General features: G+C 51.6%; 1 protein-coding gene across 4 annotated transcripts in view; it reads left to right on the forward strand.

Moving 5' to 3' along the window:
* The window catches only part of URB1 (URB1 ribosome biogenesis homolog), a 68,412-nt gene extending 48,177 nt beyond the window's left edge, over positions 1 to 20,235 (forward strand). For 2 of the 4 annotated variants that reach the window (XM_002929345.4, XM_019810029.2), the window contains exons 29-39: positions 1,278 to 1,449; positions 1,881 to 1,983; positions 10,512 to 10,672; positions 11,277 to 11,388; positions 12,847 to 12,953; positions 13,522 to 13,665; positions 14,969 to 15,078; positions 15,477 to 15,674; positions 16,893 to 17,134; positions 17,585 to 18,184; positions 19,347 to 20,234. In XM_002929345.4, the coding sequence (XP_002929391.2) occupies positions 1,278 to 1,449; positions 1,881 to 1,983; positions 10,512 to 10,672; positions 11,277 to 11,388; positions 12,847 to 12,953; positions 13,522 to 13,665; positions 14,969 to 15,078; positions 15,477 to 15,674; positions 16,893 to 17,134; positions 17,585 to 18,184; positions 19,347 to 19,537 (2,140 nt within the window). In that variant the 3' untranslated portion in view covers positions 19,538 to 20,234. Of the gene's footprint in view, positions 1 to 1,277; positions 1,450 to 1,880; positions 1,984 to 10,511; positions 10,673 to 11,276; positions 11,389 to 12,846; positions 12,954 to 13,521; positions 13,666 to 14,968; positions 15,079 to 15,476; positions 15,675 to 16,892; positions 17,135 to 17,584; positions 18,185 to 19,346 lie in introns of all 4 variants that reach the window. The other 2 variants (XM_034656294.1, XM_034656300.1) reach the window with 2 other exon arrangements.
* Positions 20,236 to 22,791: the final 2,556 nt, after the last annotated feature.

Consider the following 22,791-nt stretch of genomic DNA (forward strand, 5'->3'; position numbering starts at 1 on the left):
GTGTATTTAGAATTCAGTTTACAAGTATCTAATTAAACAGATGCTCACTGAGTGCTTGCTGTTTGACAAGGTGCTGGGCCCAGGGCCGTTAGGAATGCCTACAGGCATAAGACACAGTCTTGCTGTCTATTAAGGAATCAGATTGCTGTGAATGTAAGTCTTCTTAATTGGCCTTTGGTGGTGTAACCCAGCTGTTAGGGGAGCACGTGAGAGCACCTTCTCCCCAGAGGGAGTCGGGGAATGCTTGGTGACCAGGTTGGCACTGGAGGGATTTGATGGAGGTGAGGGTCAGTGGAGGAGCCTGGGGGCACCACGTGGAAGGAACAGTGACACCACGGCTGGGAGTCAGGAAAGTCAGCACATTCTGGGAATGGTGAGCAGGTCAGCCTATGCGCAGCACGAGATATTTGTAGGGAAAAGGTGGTAGGAAGTCCAGACAGACTGGTTGGTAAGGATTTTAAGTGTCAGATTGAAATACTATCATTTCCATCCAGGAGACAGACAGCTGATAGACATTTTGGGGGCAGAGAAGTGGTCCCCATCAGAGCTGGGCTCTCAGGGAGCACCCTCCACCGGTGGGGCGGTAGGTGGGAGGTAGTGGGGAGGAAAGTAAGAGGAAGGGGAGGCGGTCTGTTGGGGCGGCTGCGGTGGCCATTGGTGCATAACAGGTAGAGGAGTTTGCATGGTGGACTGGAGGCAGGGACCGCCACAAGGCTGTTGGGGCAGACCTGCTGTGCTCATGGCCGCCTGCGAGCAGGAAAGGGTTTGAATCAGGAAGCACCATGGAACAGCCAGGATTCTCCTCTGTGGCCTGGCAACTGGACTCTGGAGCCAGGCTTCCCAGTTTTACCTATTCCAGCTCTACCACTGACCAGCCGGGCAGGTGACCAGCTGAGCAACTCTCTTCACCCTACCTGTGCCTCTTCCCCCATTTGCAAAATGGGGATGACAATAACAGTACCTACGCCGTGGGATTGTTACACAGATGCAGGGAATTAATAGATGTGCAGGGCTTAGAGTAGTGGCACGTCGTAAGCTCCGTGCAGGTGTCATCATCCCCCACACTGTCAGCCCCCTCGTCACTGCTAGCATCTCCACCACCCCCTCCTCCCCCTTTGTCAGCATGGGGACTAGACGGTAGAACACGTGTCACCTGCTCCGGACAGCGCCTGGCATGTGCCGGCTGCCCGACGAAGCCACCTGTGACGGTCATCGTCCCCGTGGTGCATTCTGTTCCAGGCGGCCCTGTGACCCATCTGTTCTGCCCTCTGCTCTAGAGTGCTGCTGTGGGGCCCGGCGGCCGTGGAGCATCACAAGACATGCCGGAGCCTGGGCAAGTCGCTGTGGCAGCAGCCGAGCCCCGGGGACGTCCTCCGCCTGCTGGATCGGGACCGCATGATGAAGACCATCCTCCACTTCCCCCAGAACCGGAGGCTGCTGCCCCCCGAGGTGCGGAGTCCTGGCCAGAGCCCCCAGGGAGCACTCCCGGCGGCAGGGGGTGCTCGTCTGCCTGCCCCTTCGGGGATTCTGGTGGCCCCTCAACTTCAGCAGACTGTAAAATCCACGCAGTTTGTTAACATTGTACTAAGTGCAGTTCCCACTGCTACAGAGGTACCAAGACAGGACCCCATGTACCTGTCACTCAGCTTCCACAGTTACCAACACCGGCCATGCTGATTTCATTCATAGCTTCTTCCCCCCCCCCAAACAGGCTAGTTTGAAGCCGAACCCAAAGATAGCCATTTCATGTAGGAGCGCTGTTTTCTTATGCTTTTGGATATTCAGAATCATTGGAACTCGAGATTAGTGGCTAAGCACACGCATGTTCTAACATTTATGAGTCCAGAGCACACATTTCTGTTTGTTTCGGGCCATTTCAGGATGCACAGGAACTGATCTTTAAAGACCGGAGCACAGTGGATCTCAATGGCCTTTATGACCCCTGCTTTCTCCTGCATCTCTTCAGTGAACTGACCAGGCCAGGTAATGCAGCCTTCTGTGGGCTGGGGCTCAGGGCCGGGGCCTCAGTCCGCTTTCTTGTGGGAATCACCACCATGATAACTGACGGCTTGTTACTAATCCTGGAAGGATCTTCATCTGCCTTCCCACCTTTTCATTTCAGTGATTTTCAGAAGAGTAACAGTGAATGTTTTGAATATACAGTGATTAAAAAAAAAAAAAAGAAAAAAACTACAATTTTAAAATTTGGGAGCGTCCCTTCATCCTTGAGGTTTTCCTGATTCTCAGTGGCAAGAGCCTTTTCTGAATTCCCACTAGATAGTGATCAAATGCCACCAGATCTTATCTTTGAGAATGAGCGAGAGCCTCCCGAGGTTGGCTTTTTGTTGGGTTAAGTATATTTTTGAAATTGCCTTATGTGTCTAGTAGCCAGAGGGTGGGAGTGTTTGTGAGTGAACTTAGGGAGGAGATAACCCAAGTGAGCACACATATGCACTGGTGAGGACCGATGTCTGATTCCCTCGTGCGGCGGGTCTGTTGGTTTGGGGCATTTTGTCAGTGATAGGCGTCTAGTGATATCTCATTGTGGTTTTCATTTGCATTTTCCTGATGGCTAATAATGTCGAATGGCTTGAGGTTCATTTGCCATCTGTATGTCCTCTTTGTTGAAATGTTGGCGCATGTCTTTTGCCCGTTTTCTAATGGGATTTTTTTTTCACTGTTGAGTTTTGAGGGTTCTTTATATATTCCAGATACTCGTCCTTTGTTGGATGCGTGGTTTGCAAGTAGTTTCTCCCAGTCTGTAGCTTATCTTGTCATCCTTGTGACAAAGTCTTTCACAGAGCCCAAGTTTTTCATTTTGAGCAAGTCCAGTCGATCAGTTTTCCCTTTTGTGGATCTGCCCTGTACTGGTACTCCTGCCTGGGAAAGGCACAGGTGGCCCATGACTGCTCCTCACGGGGCCTCTGGTTACTGCCCCACACCCATCTCTCAGCCTTCTCTGACAGACGCCACCCCCCCCCCAGCAGGGACTTAGAGTCCTGTCTCACAGCCTGGCAGGCTCCACACCCCACCTTCGCTGGGGTGGGAGGGAGCACTGTCATGGCTTTCTCCGAGGTGTTTGGCTGGAGCGGAGCAGTTATTGTCCAAATTTTCTGTCTTGCTAGGCTACTCCTTTTCTAGAGACTAGAAAGGAGACCGGAGAGGGCAGGCTTTTGTTCAGGCTTTGTCTGTGCCAGTTGGTTTTCTGGGTCACTGGCTTCTTCAGCTCAGAGGACACCAGGAGCAGAAAGTAAATGCAGGGAACTCACCTGAGGCCCCCTAGCTGGTCAGCTTCCTTTCCACCTTTCAGAATCGTCTTATATCTGTCCAGGATTTTTCAGTTGTATTTACTGGTAGAAATAGAGGAACTATGTCAACATCTTCCCAGAATTATACATCTAATTTAAATAATTTTTAACATTAGATGATATATTCACAGTTCAAAATTCAGGTGGTACCAGAGGGGGTGTGGTGATTCTCTTCCCACCCGACTTCTGGCCGTTGTTTCCTCCTGGCAGGGACCCATGTTAGCTGTTCCTCACAAGTGCTCCGGGGCCCGGCTTTCTTCTTCGTGGCCTGTCATGTCTCCAGTCAGGTCTACATGGAGGGCACCCAGGGGCAGCAGGTGTGGGGGGTGGGGGAGCTGCACGTTCTGCATCTCTGCTTTTTGGCGTGGCCGGCGTGACGCCTGCAGGGACCCCCAGGCTCCTTCCTACTGGACTTAACAGCAGCATGGATTTAGGTGCAATGGGAAGCCTTATTCGTGCTGTTTTGTCCCTTTTTCAACTTACAATTGCCCCTTTCTGCTCCCGTGCTCCTACGTGTGAACAGACTTTCTTATCCCCCACCACCGCCTTTCCCAACAAGATGACAGGGCTGGGTCTTGGAGGTTTCTCACTGGTGGCCCCTGGGGTTGCTGTGCCCACCCCCCCCCCAGCCTCCGTGAATATGGTGTTCTGTGGCCGAGTTAGATTTCAGTTGCCGAAGAGCCAGGGGCATTTCATGCCTGCGTCAGATCACCCTAACGGCAGGCAGAGATCTTCCCTGTCCAGGGACTCCCCAGGAGCCTAACAGAGGCACAGGGACCAGTGTGTGGCCCGGACGCTCTCCTGCTTCCCCCTGCCTTCAGCCCTGGCGAGGTCTGTTTCTCATCAAACACAAAAATAGATTTTCTGCAGTCTGAAAATATGAGGTAACTTGAGTAGATTGTAACAAATCACTTAGTCTATTGCTAGGGCTCTTAAGAGAAGCTTTTAAGAGACAGGAGGCAAAGGCTTGGAAAGCACTAATAAAAAAATACTAAAATTAGGACACATTGTTGTTCTCAGGATCTTGAATACTGCCATTTTCGGGTGGGGAGGACAGTGTCTGGGAGGCCTTCCTTGAAGAGAGGTAACTCGTAAATGGTCTTTTAAGTTAGGGAAATCTCCAAATACAGTCTATTTTAAGATTTTATAGGCATGGTTACAGGTAAGAAAACTTGCAAAACATATCTGCCCTAAAAAGGATTTGTGGTAGCTTAAAATACCAATTACGCTAAAATCATTCACAATAAGGTAGAAAAATTTAAGAAGCAGAGAGGTGGATAAAGATATAAATACAAAAATTAAAAGGAAAAAACAGACAAGGAAAACTAGGTCATTAAATTTTGCTCAGGAATACTTGTCATCCAGGACAAAAAGTGGAAGCATAATATTTTAGACAAATTTTGTTGTCTGATAAAAGGAAGCATACCAGTTTGTAGGGAGAGGGAGATTTCTAGCAATAAAATGGTAAGTTGAACAGAACAGAAATCTGTGAACAGCATATGGCCAGTGTAGGTTAGGTTTATTGTTGCTGAATTAAATTGTGAATTTATTTTTTACATTATTTTTAACATGTATTTTTCTTTTTGCTTCTGCCCCTGGAGGAAAAGTAAGCACAAAGAATGTCTTATGTGAACTTTTACTGAAATGTGGTATATAGAAATGATTACGAATCCTAGGTGTGTGGTAGGGGCTTTGGCGAAACCACCGGCTGGATCAAGGAGTGGCATGCAACGGGCAGCTCCGCGCGCCCCTTCCTAGGCAGGACCCCCTCCTCCCCGGCAGGAGCCCGGGCCCTGTATTTGAGCTTGACGTGAATGGTACTATGCAGTACGTGTCCTTTTGTCTCAGCTCCACATACCCCACATTGTGTTTGTGGGATTCCTTCATGCTGTGTGTGGAGAAGTTCTCAATGGCGTTCTTACTTCTCGCAGTGGCACCTGGGTCCCTGTGTTGCTAACACCTTACAATCCTAAAAATTGGGCGGAGGAATAGTTTTTCATTGTGGCTGCCAGACTTCACAGAAACTCTAGTCTCACTGCTCCATTTCAGCCTTTGCTGAAAATGGGAACCTATTTTCTTAACCTCACTCTTCTCTACTTTTGAGTCCTTGGCTGAGAAACAGGGTCAGCCAGGGCTCTTAGCAGTGGCAGTGACAAATGCTTTTTCCACGGCGAATTCTTGTCCTCAGCAGAACTGGGCTGCTATCTTCAGCTCATCGTTCACGTGCGTCACAGAACAGGGAGGCCGGCATGCAAGTTCTGTGAGCCTGGTCCCCAGACCACGAGGACACGGGCCCTGTGGACGCCTCCCTCCCCTGCCAGCTCGCCTCCAAGGAAGGGGTAGAGGAGGAGGCGTGAGCATGAGCTCCCGGGGCTCTGGCATGCAGTTGTAATACCGCTGAAGCCCATAAAACATGGGGTGCTTTTTTTTTTTTTTAAAGTTTTTATTTATCTATTTGACAGAGACAGAGACAGCCGCGAGACAGGGAACACAAGCAGGGGGAGTGGGAGAGGAAGAAGCAGGCTTCCAGCGGAGCAGGGAGCCCAATGCGGGGCTCGATCCCAGGACTCTGGGATCACGCCCTGAGCCAAAAGCAGACGCTTAACGACTGAGCCACCCAGGCGCCCCCATGGGATGCTTTTTATTTTAATCCTAGATCATTTTGCTGGTTCGGCCATTTCAGTCTGTTATCAGAAGGCCAAACTGCTATCTGCGAGGTTCCTGAAACAGACAGTGGTATTTACAGCTATGTTTTGATAGCCTGTTACACTTTCCGCACCCCAGGGCAGCTCTTTCCTGAAGGGCGGCAAAGCCAGGACTTCATAGGCTAGCAGATGAGCACAGACATGAAATTGACTTTCCCTCAGGGACACGTGGAAAATCCATTTGTCTTAGAGAATGTCAGCGATTACTAAAAATACCCTAGCCAGCTGAGTGCTAGCTGTTTTTAGTGAGTGTAATATTAAATGTTTAGACTGTTCTCTTCCCCAGATATATTCCATTTACGTGTGTTTGATGTGTAGGTATGTAGGTGTATCTTTTTTTTTTTTTTAAGATTTTATTTATTAGAGAGACAGCCAGCGAGAGAGGGAACACAAGCAGGGGGAGTGGAGAAGAAGCAGCAGGCTTCCCAGTGGAACAGGGAGCCCAAAGCGGGGCTCGATCCCAGGCCTCCGGGATCACGCCCTGAGCCAAAGGCAGACGGTTAACTAACGACTGCGCCACCCAGGCTCCCCTCTACAGGTGTATCTTAACACATCTCATCTTTTCCAAAACAATCTTATCCCACAGTTGGATGCTTTTTTAAGGCTTTTGGGGTTCCCCCCCCCCTTCATCAAAACTAGTCACTTGTTAGAAATGAGGAAATTTAGTCTGTACACCGTGGGAGCCCGGGATGATTCTTTTTTCATCCTTTTAATTTGCATCTGAATATTAAAAATAGTTTTCGGTTGACAGATGTACTTGGGTGTTGCCTTTTTTAAATCCAGTCTGACCATCTCTCCCTTTTAATTGGAACGTGTGCACCATTTACATTTGATGTGATTATTGGTCTGATTCTGTTTTGTTTTCGTTGCTGGTTTGCAGCTGCAGTGCATGCGTGTGTTGCTTTAGGGTTTACGGTACTCACCTGCAGTGTATTGGGGTTCACCCGCAAGGGAGGTTTTACCACGTCAGGGAGAGTAGAAGCACCTCACAACAGTATCAGTCCATTTTTCCCTTCCTGGCTTTCTGTGCTGTTCTTACCAGATATTTCACTGCTGTACGCTCTAAAACCCACAATATATTGTTGTTTTTGCCTCAAATTGTCAGTTACCTTTTAAGGAGATTTAAATATCTTGTATTCACCGTCTTACAGTTACCATTTCTGGTTCCCTTAATTCCTCTGTATAGACCCAGGTTTCCATCTTCTGTCATTTTCCTTCTGCCTCAAATGGTTCCTTTAAGAATTCTTGTCGTTCACATCTGCTAATCAATTCTTTCAGCTTTTTTATAGAAAAAAAGGCTTCGCTTTTTAAAGGTTTTCATGGGGTATAAAATTCTAGGCTGACAGTTTTTTTTTATTTTTCTTACTGTACTTGACAGATGTTGCCACCTGATTTTGGATTGCATTGTTTCTAACAAGAAATCTACCATCAGGGCGCCAGGGTGGATCCTCCGACTCTTGATCTCAGCCTAGCTCTTAATCCCAGGGTCACAAGTTCGAGCCCAGCATGGAGCCTACTTAAAAAAAAGAAAGAAAAAGAGGGAGGGAGGGAGGGAGGGAGGAAAGAAATCTACCATCATTCTTACTTTTGTTTCTCTGGATGTTGTGTGATTGCTTTGAAGATTTTTTTTACTATTGGTTTCAAGCAGTTTAATTAGAATATGCTTTTGTGTAAGTTTCTTGTGTTTGGGGTGTTGATTGAGCTTCTTGGCTCTGTAGGTTTATAGTTCCTGTCAAATTTGGAGAAGTTTTGGCCAGTATCTCTTCAAACTTTTCAGGGACTCCAGTTACATGTATATTAGCCTGCTCGAAAATTGTCCCACAGCTTGCTGATGTTCTGTTCCGGGTTTTAATTTGTTTTTTTTCTCTGTGTGTTTCACTTTGGATCATTTCTCTTGCTGTCTTAGAGTTCACCAATGTCTTTGTCTATAATGTGTAATCTGCTAATAGTCCCCTCCACTGGCATCTTTCATCTCAGACATTTTAATTTTCATCTCTGGAACCTTGGTTTGAGTTTTTATAGGTTCTGTGTGTCAATTTAACATACTCGGTGTTTCCTTTAGCTTCTTGAACATGTAGAACACAGTTGTAGTAGTTACAGAAGAATCCTAGTTTTGTTGTTACCTTTGTCATATCTGAGTCATTTTCACAGGGTGGATTTTCCTCTTCTGATGGGCTACATGCCTGCTTGTTTGAATGTCTGATAATTCTTTATTGTAAACCAGACACAGTGAATTTTACCTTGTTTGGTGCTGGATATTTTTATATTCCTGTGAATGTTCTTGAGCTTTGCTCTAGGACACATTTGAGCTACTTAGAGTTGGTTTGATCCTTGCAGTCTTGCTTCGAATCTCTGTTAGGTGGCACCAAAGCAGCGTTTTGGTCTGGGACGAACTTCCCCCCACAGCGGACATTAAGTCCTTCTGAGCAGCCTTCCCTCTCCCTGTGAACTGTGGGGACAGGAGCTGTTTCCAGGCAGGTGCGAGCCTGGGGTTGTCCCTGTTCTTCAGGCTCGCATGGCTTCCTCATACCCTCTTGCCAGGTGGCACTGCGCTGAAGACCGTGGAGCTCTCTTCTCTGGGACTCTCCCGTGTGAACTCTGGCCACCTTGGCCTCCCAGTTGTGCACTCTGTCTGCACAACTCACAGTTCTCCGGTCTCTGCCTGGGTTTGCCCTCCCTGTGCCTTGGCCTAGAACTCTCCAGACTTCGGGTGGGGATGATCAGAAGGTTCATCTTGTTTATTTTCTGTCTTGGAGATCGCTTCGTTTGTTGCCTCATGTCCAGTGCCTTGAAAAACTTTGTTTCTAGTTTTTAGTTGCTTCAGGTGGACAGTAAATCAGGTTTCTGCCACTCTCTTGGCTGGAAGTGGAAATCCTGGTTATTCTTTGATAGGGTGTCAGTGTTGAGAAAGAGGAAGGGAACTGTGTGGATGCATCTGTACTATCGGTCGCCCTTCAGGGGAGATGCTGGTGGAAGGTCTAGGGAGCTGTGCTACTTCTGAGGGAGAAGGAAGCTTTATGGTCGAAAGGGATCTCTGTGCTCTTGGGCAGTCACCGTTTGGAGACTATTATGTGCCTGTGGAGCTGTTTGGATTACAGAGAAGTAGCTGATTATTACAATTTTTCTTCTTAGTTTTTATTCTCAGGTTTTTTAATTGCCAAAATTATCCTTTTAAAAGTGTAACTTTAGGTGGACAAGAAGAAAGACTTTGACTTTTTAAAAACATTTTTGGTGGCATTTCTTTTATCTCTGGTATATTCCAAGATGACACATTTGGAATCGTCACTTCCAGTTAGCTTGTGTTTGGTTCCTGATTTAACCAGCTCACCAGCCTCTTAGTCTAGGATGTCTGCATGGGTCGTAACTATGACCAGAACTTCTGCTTTATCATTTTTAAGCACAGTGACCTGTCCCTGTTCTAAAACTTTTCTTCACAGTTTTTATCTTACAATGTGTGACAGTATTTATGTTATAAAAAGGCTTAGATCTTATTAAAGAGGATTTAAAGTGTCCTGAATTTTTGTATTGGTAATCAGCCTTTTAAGTTGTGGTCAGGTGGGTCCCCTTATATATCTGACCTTTTCTCTTGGTCACGTCATTTCCTGAAGTGGTTGTGAGTTTTTACAAGGCCTCACGGGTGACAGACAGGTATCAGCTAGCAAGCTGTTTAGACTCTAGCTTTTGTTCAAACTTGGTGAGCCTCTGTTCTCCGAGATTTTTATTGTTTGTTTGAAGAAAGAACTAGGGTTGAAGAATGGATATAAGTTAATACCCCATAAAATTGATGGGCCAGGGGTGCTTGGGTGGCTCAGTCAGTTGAGCATCTGCTCAGGTCATGATCACAGGGTCTTGGGGTGGAGCTCCAGGTCAGGCTCCCTGCTCAGCGGGGAGTCTGCCTCTCCCTCTCCCTGCCGCTCCCCCTGCTTGTGCTCTTTCTCCCTCTCTCTGTCAAATAAATAATAAAATCTTTAAAAATAAAAAAATTGATGGGCCAGGTCAGACAGGTTTGCAGTGGCTGAATTTTCCAGCTTCCCTGCCTTTCACATTTTCCTTAGTGGTGTTTGTGGCTGGGAATTCAGACGCTGTGGGCCGAACAGGGTAGAAACGGGAAGCTGGTTTTCTCTGCCAACCCCCCAGTCGTGTTCCCCAGGCCTCCAGCATACAGGAATCTCGTGTCTCAGGTCTGAACGGCACCTCCATTCTTCTCTGGCTTGTTGAATATTTGTGAGAAGTAACAAAATAATCCCGATTGGGATTGACAAGCATTTTAGAAGCTGCAAGTATGGATTATTGCCATGCAAGGGAAGATAGGCTTTTATCCAACTTCAGCAGAAGTTAAAGGGAGCGGGAGAGACTTACATTTCTTGTGTCTCCCACTCATAGCTGATGTTGGCAAAAAGAAATTTAATTCCGCATGTTACACAAGCATCGTGATCATTCCGTGTGTGTGTGCGTGTATGTGTGTGTGTGTATTTAATGCTCTGTTTTACTTCCATAGAATTTGTGCTGGATTGTCGAAAATTTTTGGATTCCAATTCTCTGGGCCTAACTGTCACAGCCCTCAGCAGCTATGACCCCCACATGCGAGCTGCGGCCTACTACGTGCTTGCAGCCTACTACTCGCAGCTGGAGGGGGCACGGTTCCGAGAGCAGTCCCAGGTGAGTGGGGCTGAGGGTCCTGGCAGACCTCCGGGAGCTGGCTGTCCACTGGGTCTGGTAGCAGCATTGCTAGGGAACATAGAAGCATGTTGGCAGGAGACTTCTGGTAAAGAAACAAGGTCCGTTCCCTTTTAGGGAATGATGCTGGAGGTTGCCTCTGGTTCTCAGCTCTGGGGGAGACTGAGAAAGCTCTCCCCTTCCAGACACTTCTTGTGTGTAGGTGGGCAAAGCAGGTCAGTTTCTTTGGTCTGAACTTAGTGGTTAAGGCAGCTGTTAGCCAGAACACACTGAGCCCTGGAGGCCTGTGCTCCAAGGCAGCAGGAACAAGAACGGCCTGGCTTGTTGGGCCATGGAGCCAGGGTTCCCTCTGCCCTTGAGCACATGCCTGGCTCCTCAAGGAAAAGCAGAAGCGCTCCTGAGATGGCAGTGGTGAGCGGGGACACTGCCAGTATGAGCATTCTCTCTGGTGGCCCCTGGGATGCGAAGAGTGGGCCACCCAGCAAAGCTGTAGTTTAAGCTGCACGAAACAGGGCTGGTCACAGTTCTGAAGACTCTTGTCTTCTTTTCTTTTTTACCCCCTTCTTCTTTTTTCCCTGGTTTTAAGGTACTTTACCTTTTGGATGTAGTCCGGAATGGGATCCGAACTCAGAACATGAGACTCACCTTTACCTTGACTCTCTTCATTGCCAAAGCAGCCTTACAGATTTTGAAGCCAGGTACCACTGTGTGTCCACTTGTCACCGTTAATCCTGCAGGCGTGTGAGAAAGGACGTGTCCGGGTGATCCGGGGCTTGTAACAGTGAGCCGCGTGCATGCCCATGGGAGCGGACAGTGAATAAATCAGAAAGAAATCTGGTGGGAAAGCCCAGTGCAGAACAGCGTATGATGGGGCGTCACTTACTCACATTCGCTCATGGCGTGTGAAGCCGTGCTACATGCCTGTCGTGGCACCTGCCTCACAGGGCTGCCGTGAGGGGGGACGTGCATCCCCCACGTGGAGGGTGCCTGACACGGGACATCTGTCCATCAGCAGCTGCTGATCTGTGTTTGGAAGTGAGAGTGCGCGGCCTGGGGGTCCGTCACTAGGAGGTGTTTGGCCCGGTGTCACTGTGTAGGTGCCAGCTGCGGCCCGAGAACACGGCTCCATGTGTGACTGCCCGCAGGGCCCTACTGCTGAGGTAGCCTGAGGACAAGTGTTGGTCACAGTAGGGGCCCCAGGGTTCGGTGTCACGTGGTCATGTTCAGATGAGGAAGCAGCCCCCCAGGTCAGATAGCTTGTCCAAGGCCCCACAATTCCTCTCCAGTCAAGGTGCTGTTAGAATTCTGATCTAGTTTCCATCTTCTCCTGTATAGTTTTTATTTTATGGCTTTCCTTCTCCTTAGAAACAACAGGAGGGGGGCGCCTGGGTGGCACAGCGGTTAAGCGTCTGCCTTCGGCTCAGGGCGTGATCCCAGCGTTATGGGATCGAGCCCCACATCAGGCTCCTCTGCTGTGAGCCTGCTTCTTCCTCTCCCACTCCCCCTGCTTGTGTTCCCTCTCTCGCTGGCTGTCTCTATCTCTGTCGAATAAATAAACAAAATCTTAAAAAAAAAAAAAAAAGAAAAGAAACGACGGGAGGAAAGACAATAATCAGTCATTTGTAGACTCTAAAGAAAAAGACACTTCCGAGAAACTGTCCTAGCAGAGACCATGGTGATTGGTCCGGGCTCTGCCACCTCAGACCAGTGTCAGGGTCAGGCACCGGCAGCCGGGGTCATGGGGTGGCCTCCGAGGATCCAGGCAGTCGGGCAGGGTGGAGGCGGTGATCTGAGGGTGGGAAGCAGCAGGGGGAGGAGGTGTCTGAGGCTCCCGTGCCCTTCTGACAGTGCCCTTCAGCGAGAGGCCGGTGGGGGTGGGCATCAGCCCAGCGCTGTCTGTGTGGCCCGGTCCCCCCTGCATACCAGCCGATCGGAGCTTGTGCCGTAGGCTGCGGGCGGGGGAAGGGCACCATCCACAGTGGTTTCCAAACCGGGAGAGAATGCCTGTACACAGCACAGAACCGGGGTGTCTTACTGCAGTCTGACTGTCGAGAACGGAGACTCTGAATAAGGATACGAAAGCTCCACGGGGGCAGGGACTTCTGTCTGGCCCCCAGAGCCTGCTCCGCAACTCTGACTGTCTGCTTTGTCCTCAGAGGAGCACATGTACTTGAAGATCAGCAAGTTCCTGCTGTCCCACGAGTACCTGAATATGAACAAAGTTCCGGGCTTCTACCAGTTTTTCTACAGCTCCGACTTTGAGGTGATGCTTCTGAAGTCCCCGAGGTCCCCCAGAGTCCTCCGTTGGGCTGTTAGCCCCTGCTGGCATTCTGGTATTTTCCCCCTGGGCACTGTTGGCGGCACAGTAGCCCAGGTGGACAAACAGTGTTGGAGCAAGAAGGTCGGGAATGCGAAAGGTCACGTAGGCTCGCTTGGAGAAGCTCGCTTGGAGAAGCGCTTTCATTCCATGCGTTGATTTTCAGGTGGCGTCTCCCACCTTAAAAACCCTCGTTCAGAGTCCCCAGTTTTACGGCACTCTCGTTCTGTGTTCTCGGTGAGTGACCGGGCTCGGTGTTCACTGTGCTTTTGTAGAACATTGTGTGAGGTGACCCAGGGCCGTGCTGAAACTCAGCTTGCTCCTTTACTCCTGACCTGAAGAAGCTGGGTCAAATCCTGAGGGGTTTCTGTGACCTAAACAGCAGGAGAGAAGTGTTCTTGCCGCTGTGGCTGCCCCTGCGTTGCCACCACGACAAGATAGCGGGCTTTGAAGAGGCGTCAGCTGAAAGGGCTTTGGCGTGTCTGACGGCAGTCTCCTGTTCGCCTGGTTACAGCACAAGACAGAGCGGGCGTGGGTGTTGGGGCTCCTGCGGCAGGGCATGCGGGACAAGCACTGCTACGAGCTCTGCGCCCGGCGCGGCGTCTTCCACATCATCCTGTCCTTCTTCAGCAGCCGGCTGTGTGACGACGACGCCCAGGTAGGCCGCTCCCACGGTCTGAGCGCAGACGGTCTGTGCTTTTTCTCAAGGTGTTTTTGAGTGGTGGGGGGGAGAATGAGCAGGGGAGGGGCAGAGAGAGAAGGAGAGAGAATCTCAAGCCGACTCCCCGCTCAGCACAGAGCCCGATGCAGGACTCGATCTCACGACCTTGAGATCATGACGTGAGCCAAAACCAAGAGTCGGACACTGAGCCACGCAGGAANAACCCCCCCCCCCCCCCCCGCCCTTCGTCTGAAGGTTTATTTACAAGTCAAAGCCTTGTGAATTTTAGTCCTAGCCTGGACATGACCAACCGGCTAATCTGACATTAAGCTGACTTTCCACAAGGGAAAATGAGATCCCGTGAGTACCTTTTGTGTTGCCTGCACGTATGCAGGCTGTGGGCTGGCACTCGCTGCCATCTGTCCTCGGGTGACATGCTGTTCGTCGTGGCCCCTTCGCTGCACCCTGGCCCGATAGTAAGGCCTGTGCAGAGGGAGGAACTAACCAATAATCGTGACAGATGACCCCTGTAAGTGACAGGGGTGCTTTCACAGAGACAGTTCCGAGCCACGGAATGTCCCTAAATGCACAGAAGCTGTAGATTCTCCAAACGCAGCTAGGAAACGAGTCAGGAGTCAAAACCGGTGGTCTCAGAGCCAACGAGGGAACGCCTCCACCAGGAGCTCGTGTGTGACAGTTCTAAATGCCAAGAGTGGTAGGAAGGAGTAACTAGGTAAAGCTTTTGGTATTTGGATGAATTTCTAACCCCGTCAGCTTTCATACCTGATAGTATATAACATGCGGGTAAATAGGAGCAGGTTAGAAGTAAGAAACACGTTGGAATAAACTGAATGTGGTTGGTAGTTTTTTATTATTTATGACACGAGAATTCTAAAACACCCAATTCACCGTTCGAGGAGCAGTCCCATTTTTATATCTTCCTTTCCAGGTGGTAAAACCAAAGGGACAAAATGGGCCACCCACTGTTTGGGCGAAGAACTGGTCCACATCCTCTCCCAGCCTCACATCTGGGCCGTGTGGTTTCTGAGCCACGACTTTGTGCCCGTGGGTTGGTTCCTTAGGATGGGCTTGCAGGAGCGGGCACCCCTGGGGCCGGGCAGTCGCTGTGGTGTCTGTGTGTCTGGCCGGCACGGCCACCACACTTACAGACTTAGCGAAGCAAGCTTCGTCCGCAGCCACCGCCGGAAACCTCACATCCCGTCGTGTGGTTTAACTTGTTCCTTTGATCAGGTAAACTTGGTGTTCGTACTGAGGAGTGACTCTTAGTTTGGGTTTTCAGAATTGGATTCTGGAAATTCTACAGAACGCTGCCCGGGATGCCCAGTCCGCCTATGAGATCCTACGGGACTATAGCCTTTTAACATGGATTTTGCACATCCTTGAGAGCAAGTATGCACCTCGTGTGTGAGACGTGTAGGGTGGGAAGAGAGTGGGGTAGAGGCCATGGCGTCTACTGCTGGCTTTAGTGTTGACTGGAAACGGGCAGTAGAATCCATACTCTCTAGTTGGGACTTCAGGGGGTCGTCCAGCTAGAGAAAGGATCGGGGCCCCCCTGTGCTGATGCCTCCTTTGTGTGGCAGGCTCCCCATTTTGAGTTGGATGCTGACCTTTGGGGGCTGCGGTGGGCGTGAGCAGGTGGAATTGCTGGGAGAGGGGCCAGCCTGCCACCCACTGCCGGGTGCCGCCGCTGCAGGCAGAGTCTGTCCTATGGCTCCACCCACCCCTGCTCCAGCCGAGGTCACCGAAAGGGGAGGACGTGGCAGTGAGCGTCCCGTACTTGGTTGCAGGTTTCTGGAGACCCAGCTGCTGTCCAGCATCATCTCCTTGCTACACACACTGTGGGTGACCAACCTGGGGGACAAAGGAGTGGTGTCAGAGGGCCAGCCTTCCTGCCAGCCAGGGTCCCAGGAGCCTCCGAAGCTGCTCGCCCTGCACTTGGTCAATGAGTTCCTCTATGTTCTCATTGTGCTCACGAGGCACCTGAGGTAAGCCTATGCCCCGCCAAGCGTGGCCCCTGGCATGGGTCACCTGTGGACATCCCCTCTCAGTGGTCCTCACAGTCACGGCTCCACAGGCGGGCTCTGGGCCCGAGGGCTGCTGTCCGTTGGGGGTAACGTCAGAAAACCCTGTCGGAGCTGCCTCCTCTTTTCGGCTTCAACTTTAGGAGGCTCCTGTCAGGACCCTGCGAACCTGACATTCTAGAAACCTAGCACGTGTCACAGAAGATCATTTGGGCAGGCAGACAACTTGACGATTTGATCCAACCACTCAGAGTGATGTCTTGTAGAAAGAACATCTTTTCCATGACCTTAAAGCTAAGAAAGTCAGGGTGTTCCTAAACTTGCCTCTGCCCTCGCGGGCCTGCACGGACTCGCTGACCTGAGGATCTTCTTGAAAATGTCAGTATTTTCGCCTGGCCCCTTGGAGTAACGCTGCTCAGTTCCTCAGAGAGCTGACTCGTCCTCAGATGCCACTGTCTTGGGGAAAATACAGCCGGTGCGCTCAGAGCTCTGACTCGAGAGCAGAGGTGCTGTGCTAACTAGAAGGAGAAGGTTGATGGCACGTGGCGTGTAATCTCAGAGTGAAAACTTTCTTGATAAAGCACAGGGCATTGGGTCTTTCGTTGTTCTGAATCAAACTGTGAAGTCAGTGCCGACAGACCCGTTTCTTATTCTGGGGCTGTCAAAAGACACGCTGGTGTTTGAGAACCGATTACTATTTGAAATAATTAAAATTGTGTGGAGCAGATGGTATTGAATTTTAAATTCCCTCGAGTTCAGAGTGGATGTCTGCGGGTGCCCACCGTCGGGTTTGGCCGTGGATGGGGTGCAGTCTGGGAGGCCGTGAGGCACGGGGAGTCGGCCGTCGTGTGGTGTTTGGTTAGGCGGCTCGTGCCCAGGCCCTCACGCTCTCTCCGCCTCGCTTTCCCGGTGAGCCATGGTCTCCAAGAGTTTTCTGTGCCTGCAGCATGGAGGGGAGACTCCGGTCCCCACTGTGCGTCCCCTGGAGCGGCTTGCTTTTCCCTGTTCTTTGTGCTGGGCTCCGTGTGTCGCACGGACCCGAGTGTCTGTTGTGAAGGGACACTCGGGTCATGCGTGGACCACTGGCCCCTCGGGATCTGTGGCATTGCCGAGCCACCCCAGTCCTGGGCTGCGGGATGAGGAGGCAGCTCTTGCTCAGTCTGTGACGTTGGCTCCCAACAGGCCGACCTTGGCCTCCGCCCAGCTGACTGGCTTCTTCGGGACGCTCGACTCTGTGCTCAAGTACCGGGCCACCGTCATGCAGGCCTTCAAGGACATGAACCGCTTCACTGTGAATGAGACAGTCCTGTCGACCAAGGATGTCCTCATTCTCTTGCACAAATGGAGCCTCCTCGAGAGAGACGCTAAGCTCCAGGAGGACCTGAGAGCGGCCATCGAGAAATACCAAGTCAAGGAGCTACTGAGTGAGTGTCAGGACCCCACTGTCTGGTGCTCCCCAAACTGTGCTCACTTCCCCCACAGAGCAGCCGACACTTCCCCTCTCTGACAGCATTGCCAGCGCTGATGAGGCTTAGAAACCGGGTGCGTCCTCCCTCCTTGGGGAGACCTGGCTTTGAGCTCAGCTCTGCCACTGCCGTGCTCACTGTGAGGGGTAGCGGGTGGCCTTGGTTGTGGTGAGGATGGAAGGGGTCCATCATAAGAGCAGCGGTGACTGTCACAGTCTGGTGGGGAGCTCTCGCTGTGCTCCAGGTTCAGGAGCATGTCCTGTGGGAGCCGAGCAGGGGCCGGCGCTCGGGACCTGTAAGCTGCCCTCCTCTGCCTCTCCCTCCCCCCGCGTTACCCGCCCGCCCCCCCGGATCTGTGTGGGAAAGCGGGGCATCAGTCTCACTGCGTCCTCTGTGTGTGTGTAACAGAGATGCTCAAGGACAAGAGCAAGCCCGTCGTGCCAGCCCGAGCCAGGGGCCCACGGGGCCGGAGGAGCAGGCCTGGGGAGGCGGAGGAGACCGCTGGCCCTGAGCAGCAGGCGGCCACCGTGGAGACATGCAGGGGCCTCCTGAGGTCCATACTGACCCACTGGGGGCCAGCGTTCCCCAGCCCCGAACGGGCTCAGGCGCCCACGGACGGGGCCACCCCTGAGGGCGATGCGCCGGGCCTGGCGTGCACCACCGCGTCGCTGGTGGCCAGCTGGGTGCTGCGGTCGGTGGCGGAGCGCCCGCTGAGCAGGACAGAGGCTTCAGGACTCCTGGGCTGGCTGAAGAGCCACATGCTGCCCCAGCCAGCGGTCGTGAGCGAGCTGCTCAGGGACAGCGCCGCGAGGAGTAGCATCTTCAGGCTGTACACCCGGTTCTGCGGCACCGAGGAGCTGGCGGGGCCCGCTCAGAGCGTGGCCTGCCTGTTCAACGAGGTCCTGCTGCGGCTGGTGGCGGCCCAGGGCCCGGCGCCCAGCCCCTGCCTCCCCGCGGTCCAGACCCTCTGCCGCTCGTCTCTGCAGGAGGATGACGAAGCCACGCGAGGTGAGGCTGGTTCTCGGAGCCCGTCGGTATCGTTGCTGAAGTGTCATGTGGCCGAGCCGAAGGGCTGGGGATCGTAGTTTGCTGTCGGCCTGAACGTGAAGGGAGAGGAGGAGCCCTTTGCCTTTGGTCTCGGGTAAAAGCCCCGTGACGACCGTGTGTGCAGTGGAGAGAGGTGCCCCCCTTGGAACCACTGCGGGGCGGCGGCTTTCCTGCGTCTCCGCGGTCACTCAGTGAAGGGTTCCGTCTCACCGCGTTCGGATGTCCACGTGGCTGCAGATGCGCGTGCCCGTGTGGACTTGCATATATACGCGCGGGCACGTGCGCCATCACGCGCTTGGCATTTAGCAGGTGCTCAGCGAAGGCTTACATGCAGGAAAGATGAACGAACGAGCAGCAAAGGCTTAATTTAAAAGGCTGTAAGAGAGCAGAGGGGGCTGTGACCATGTGCGTGTGGCCCCTCTACCTCCAGGGATGGAAGGGGAGCAGGAAGGGGGGATGGCCTGGGCAGGTGAGCTCCCCTGGGCGGTGGATGACCTCTTCTCTCATCTGGCTGCTGTGGGGGAGTTGAGTCTGGGCCTGGGAAACCCTGTCACCTCCCCCATGCCATTGAGGAAATGACGTGACATGATCTTGGAACCTCTTCACAGACCTCAATTCTGGCTCTCGGCACGGGTGGTCAGAACCAAGAAGAAACTTGGCTTGTCGTAGCTTTCTTTACATTCCACACACACTGACCAAATAAAAAGATAATTTTTTTTTTAAAGATTTTATTTATTTATTTGACAGAGACAGCCAGCGAGAGAGGAGGGAACACAAGCAGGGGGAGTGGGAGAGGAAGAAGCAGGCTTCCCAGCGGAGCAGGGAGCCTGATGCAGGGCTCAGTCCCAAGACCCCGGGATCATGCCCTGAGACGAAGGCAGATGCTTAATGACTGAGACACCCAGGCGCCCCAAAAAGATAAATTTAAAAATAAAAATAAAAAAAGATTAACACCAAAGTTAAAGGCCAAATTAATGTGTCTGGGACACATGCTTCCTCCTGTTGCCACAGTTCATTTGGGCACTGAGCAAAGCTCTGTGTCCCCAGGCGTGGGGAGTGGGGGTGACTGGTTTTCCAACAAAGTAGCTTTGTGTCCTAATGACATTGTCTATCTCTTCCCCAGCCACTGCAGCGTTCCTGGTGTCCCTGTACATTAAGGACATCTGGCTGGGGGCTCAGCGGCCGGACACCCTCTTAACCCATGTCCAGATGATCTGCGATGCCACAGAGGACACGCTGAGTGATGAGGCCATCGTCATCCTCTGCAAGGACATCGCCGCCTCGGTCCCTGACGCTGGATGCCCTGCCATCTGACGCCTTCTGGCACCAGGTTCTAGAAGTTTGGTTGAGTCAAGGGTTTCCATGCAAGTCTTATATAATGACAAGTTCTGTCTGTATTAACTTGTTTCCTGACAAGCAAAGTTGGCTTATTTAATTCACCAATAAGGACGAAGCTCAAGGGACTGTGGGCACAGCATGGTCAGAGCTGTAGTGGGCGTGGGGCCTCCTGGGCTGCAAGCTCGTTCAGTGTTCACATAGGTAAGACCCTTCCCCTCGGCCTCGCCGCTCTTCAGAGAGTACACCTCGAGTTGAGGTGACCCTTCTGAGCACTTAAGGGATTTGTGCCTGTGAAAGCCAAGATGTCCGAGAATATAAGACATCAGATAAAAGAGTGCAAAGAGAGATCTTTCAGCTTTTCTTTCCATGAGAAGTCTTACAGAGCTTTCTATAACTTTTTGAGTGAATGAGCTCCTGCCAATTTTAATTATTTTCGTAAGTAAAAGGGTGTTACCCTGAATCCTTACAGTATAAAATTGATTTGACCTCTGCTTTGGAAAAAGAAAGCCTGTATTTTTTTTTAATTGTCTCAAAGGGGAAGTTTGGGATTTTATAACTTGTTAATAAATGTCTATTTTTGTTAGGCTTTTGTGTTTTGCTTAACGGGTATTAACAGACCATTTTATTTCACAGAAGCCTGCATTTTAGAGGTCAGGATTTGACTTTTAAGGTTCCTGTGTTCATTGGTGCCGCAGCTGACAAACCTCAGGAGAACGCTGGCCTGTGCACTTAGAGCTCCTCATGTGCCCACGTCCCTCCCACACGGCGTGGCCCCCGGTGGGGGAGGGGGGCACTGCTTAGCCATCGTCACAGGACCTCACAGCGGCCTTCCCTGTCCATCGGGGACACTTTTCTATTCCTGCAGTGTTCCTTAGACTCGGTTCTGGTGTTTTTTCATGATTTAGGACTTTTAACCAGGATAAGAGGAATGCTTGTCTGCCTCCAGTCCCCTTAATCACATATGGGCTCATTGTCTAGAAAGCAGGGAGTGGCTGCCTCGCCTGCCCGCCCACCCCAAACACCTACAACACAGTGTTTTTTGAGACCATTCCTAAATCAGAATTCTGCATTTAGATTCAAGTAGGAAAGTCCACGTGTTCTTTCTCGCCCCTTTTCTGGGTCTCTGAAGCTCGTCAGTCTCCCTTGCCTTGTCTCCCTTTCTAACCCACCGCCCCTGAGTCAGGTGAGGCCGAGCCTGCCCCCATCTGGGGGATTTGTCAATCCACCTGGGGTGGGATGGGTTCTGTGGGCTTTGTACTTCCAGGCTCTCTCTGCCAGGGCCAGGCTGTTGGGCGCTAGAGGACTAGATCCTTCAGAGGACTCAGACCAGAGGTCCCATAACGTCAGCCAGATGGGACCCATCCTGCCAGCTCAGAGAAGTCCTGTGACAGCATTCCAGTGCAGACCCTCTCCCCTTGGGCTCTGTCTTTTAAAGGCTTTGGGGAGGTCGGAAGTGTGATTTGGGTCCCTTGACCACAGTCAGTGGGGCTAGGAGGGCCTGCACTGCCCTGTCTTGGTAACAGCGGGTGACAGTGGGGGATGGGTAGGAACATCACAGGCCCTCCCTGGGTGTCCTAAAGAAGGTTCAGATCCACCTAGAACTCAGGGTTGATAAATATTACAGCAATATGGGGTGCCTGGGTGGCTCAGTCAGTGAAGCGTCAGACTTGGTTTCAGTCCTGGGGTGGAACCCCGAGATGGGGCTCCCCACTCAGCGGGGAGTCTGCTTGTCTCCCTCTCTCTCTGCCCCTCTCCACCACACATGCACACACTCTGTCTCTTTCTCTCAAATAAATCTTTAAAAAAAAAACTATATTTCAGCAGTAATAGTTGAAGCTAAGAAGTGGTCCAGTAAAGATTAGTAAGCAAATATTTTTGAAAATTCATGTATGTTTTATTTTGTACCCTTACCAAAGTGAACATAAGAAGTAAGTCTGCAGGTAAAATGCACTGGAAATCAGTACCATTGAGGGCTGCTTCCCTGTGCTGGGGGTACCGCACGCCCTGGATAATGCATACTCGTGCCCCCTCTTGGAGTACAGCTTGGCCTAGGTGCACTTCCTGGTGCACTTCCTGCTGCACGTAAGCAGGCTTTGCCAAGGCACTTGTGTGTCCAGGTCGGTTTGAGTTCACCAGTGTGCTCGGAGAGGTTCTGTCTCCAGGGGGAGGCTTGCCCCGCCTGTTCCTGATGTCAGCTGATGCGGCGGGGGTCATCATCCCAGGCCAGTTCCTGGAGGAGAGCAGGGTGGTCTGGGGGGCAGAGTGGGGCAAGGATGGAGGGGCTCGTGGCTGCAGCCGCTGCTCAGGGCTGCGTGCTCTGCTGCCCGGTTCTCCTCCCAAGGTCGGAGGAGCCTGTGGGGTGTCTCCGGATGCAGAGGGAGAGGGGGAGGCTATGACTCCAGGGGCTTGGTGGGTGGTGCTGGGCGTTGTTCCTGCGGACAGAGCAGATGGGAAGCAGGCATCAAAGCTGGCCAGAGAACCTACTGGATGCTTTCCAGTTGCACTGTCCTGCCTGCCCAAAACCCACAAAGAAGGCATCACAGGGTAAGAGCACCTCCGCTAAGGGAGCAGATCCTGGGGGAGGGTCAGCCCAGCTTACAAAGGTCACCACTGTGGGGAAATGGAAGATGACAGGCAGTGCTTGATGGTGACCTTGACCCTCGGTCATTCCCTCCAAAGTCACTTCTCCCTCACATCCATGTATGATGGGGAGCAGGCAAGGTGACCTTCCATCCATCCCCGTTTGAGTAGTTAGCTCCTATATCTGTGCCTCCAGCCAAACTTGTGTCTTAGCTAGAAACCCGTACTCTGGACGTCTCTACTGAGCGTGAGGTGCGGGGGCAGTGGGCACAGCCGCCTGGCGTGAGCCGGCCCACCATGTACTGCCTGCCTTCCATTTCATCAGTGAAATGGGACCAACATTGCCTCTTAGCTGTCATCAGGATAACGAGGTGATGGATTGGTAGAGAACTAGTCTCAGAACTAGTTTCAACTCATTATAATTCTAACATGAATGAAGAGGATCAGGAAGGGAGCCCAATAGAGCAGAGCCCTCCTTTCAGATGATGCTAGCATAGTTTTTTTAATTTTAGGCATAGAAAGAGCAATGCCTCAGGGAGCAACTCAGCATCTCCTTCCCAAATCTTACAGTAAGACCATTTGGCTCCCCTGAGCATCCCATGCCCGTTAAAATGTCTGGAGAGTGCTTTCTTTGGTGTCAGGGCAAACAG

The sequence above is a fragment of the Ailuropoda melanoleuca genome, chromosome 1 (assembly GCF_002007445.2).
Source record: "Ailuropoda melanoleuca isolate Jingjing chromosome 1, ASM200744v2, whole genome shotgun sequence".
NCBI lineage: Eukaryota > Metazoa > Chordata > Mammalia > Carnivora > Ursidae > Ailuropoda > Ailuropoda melanoleuca.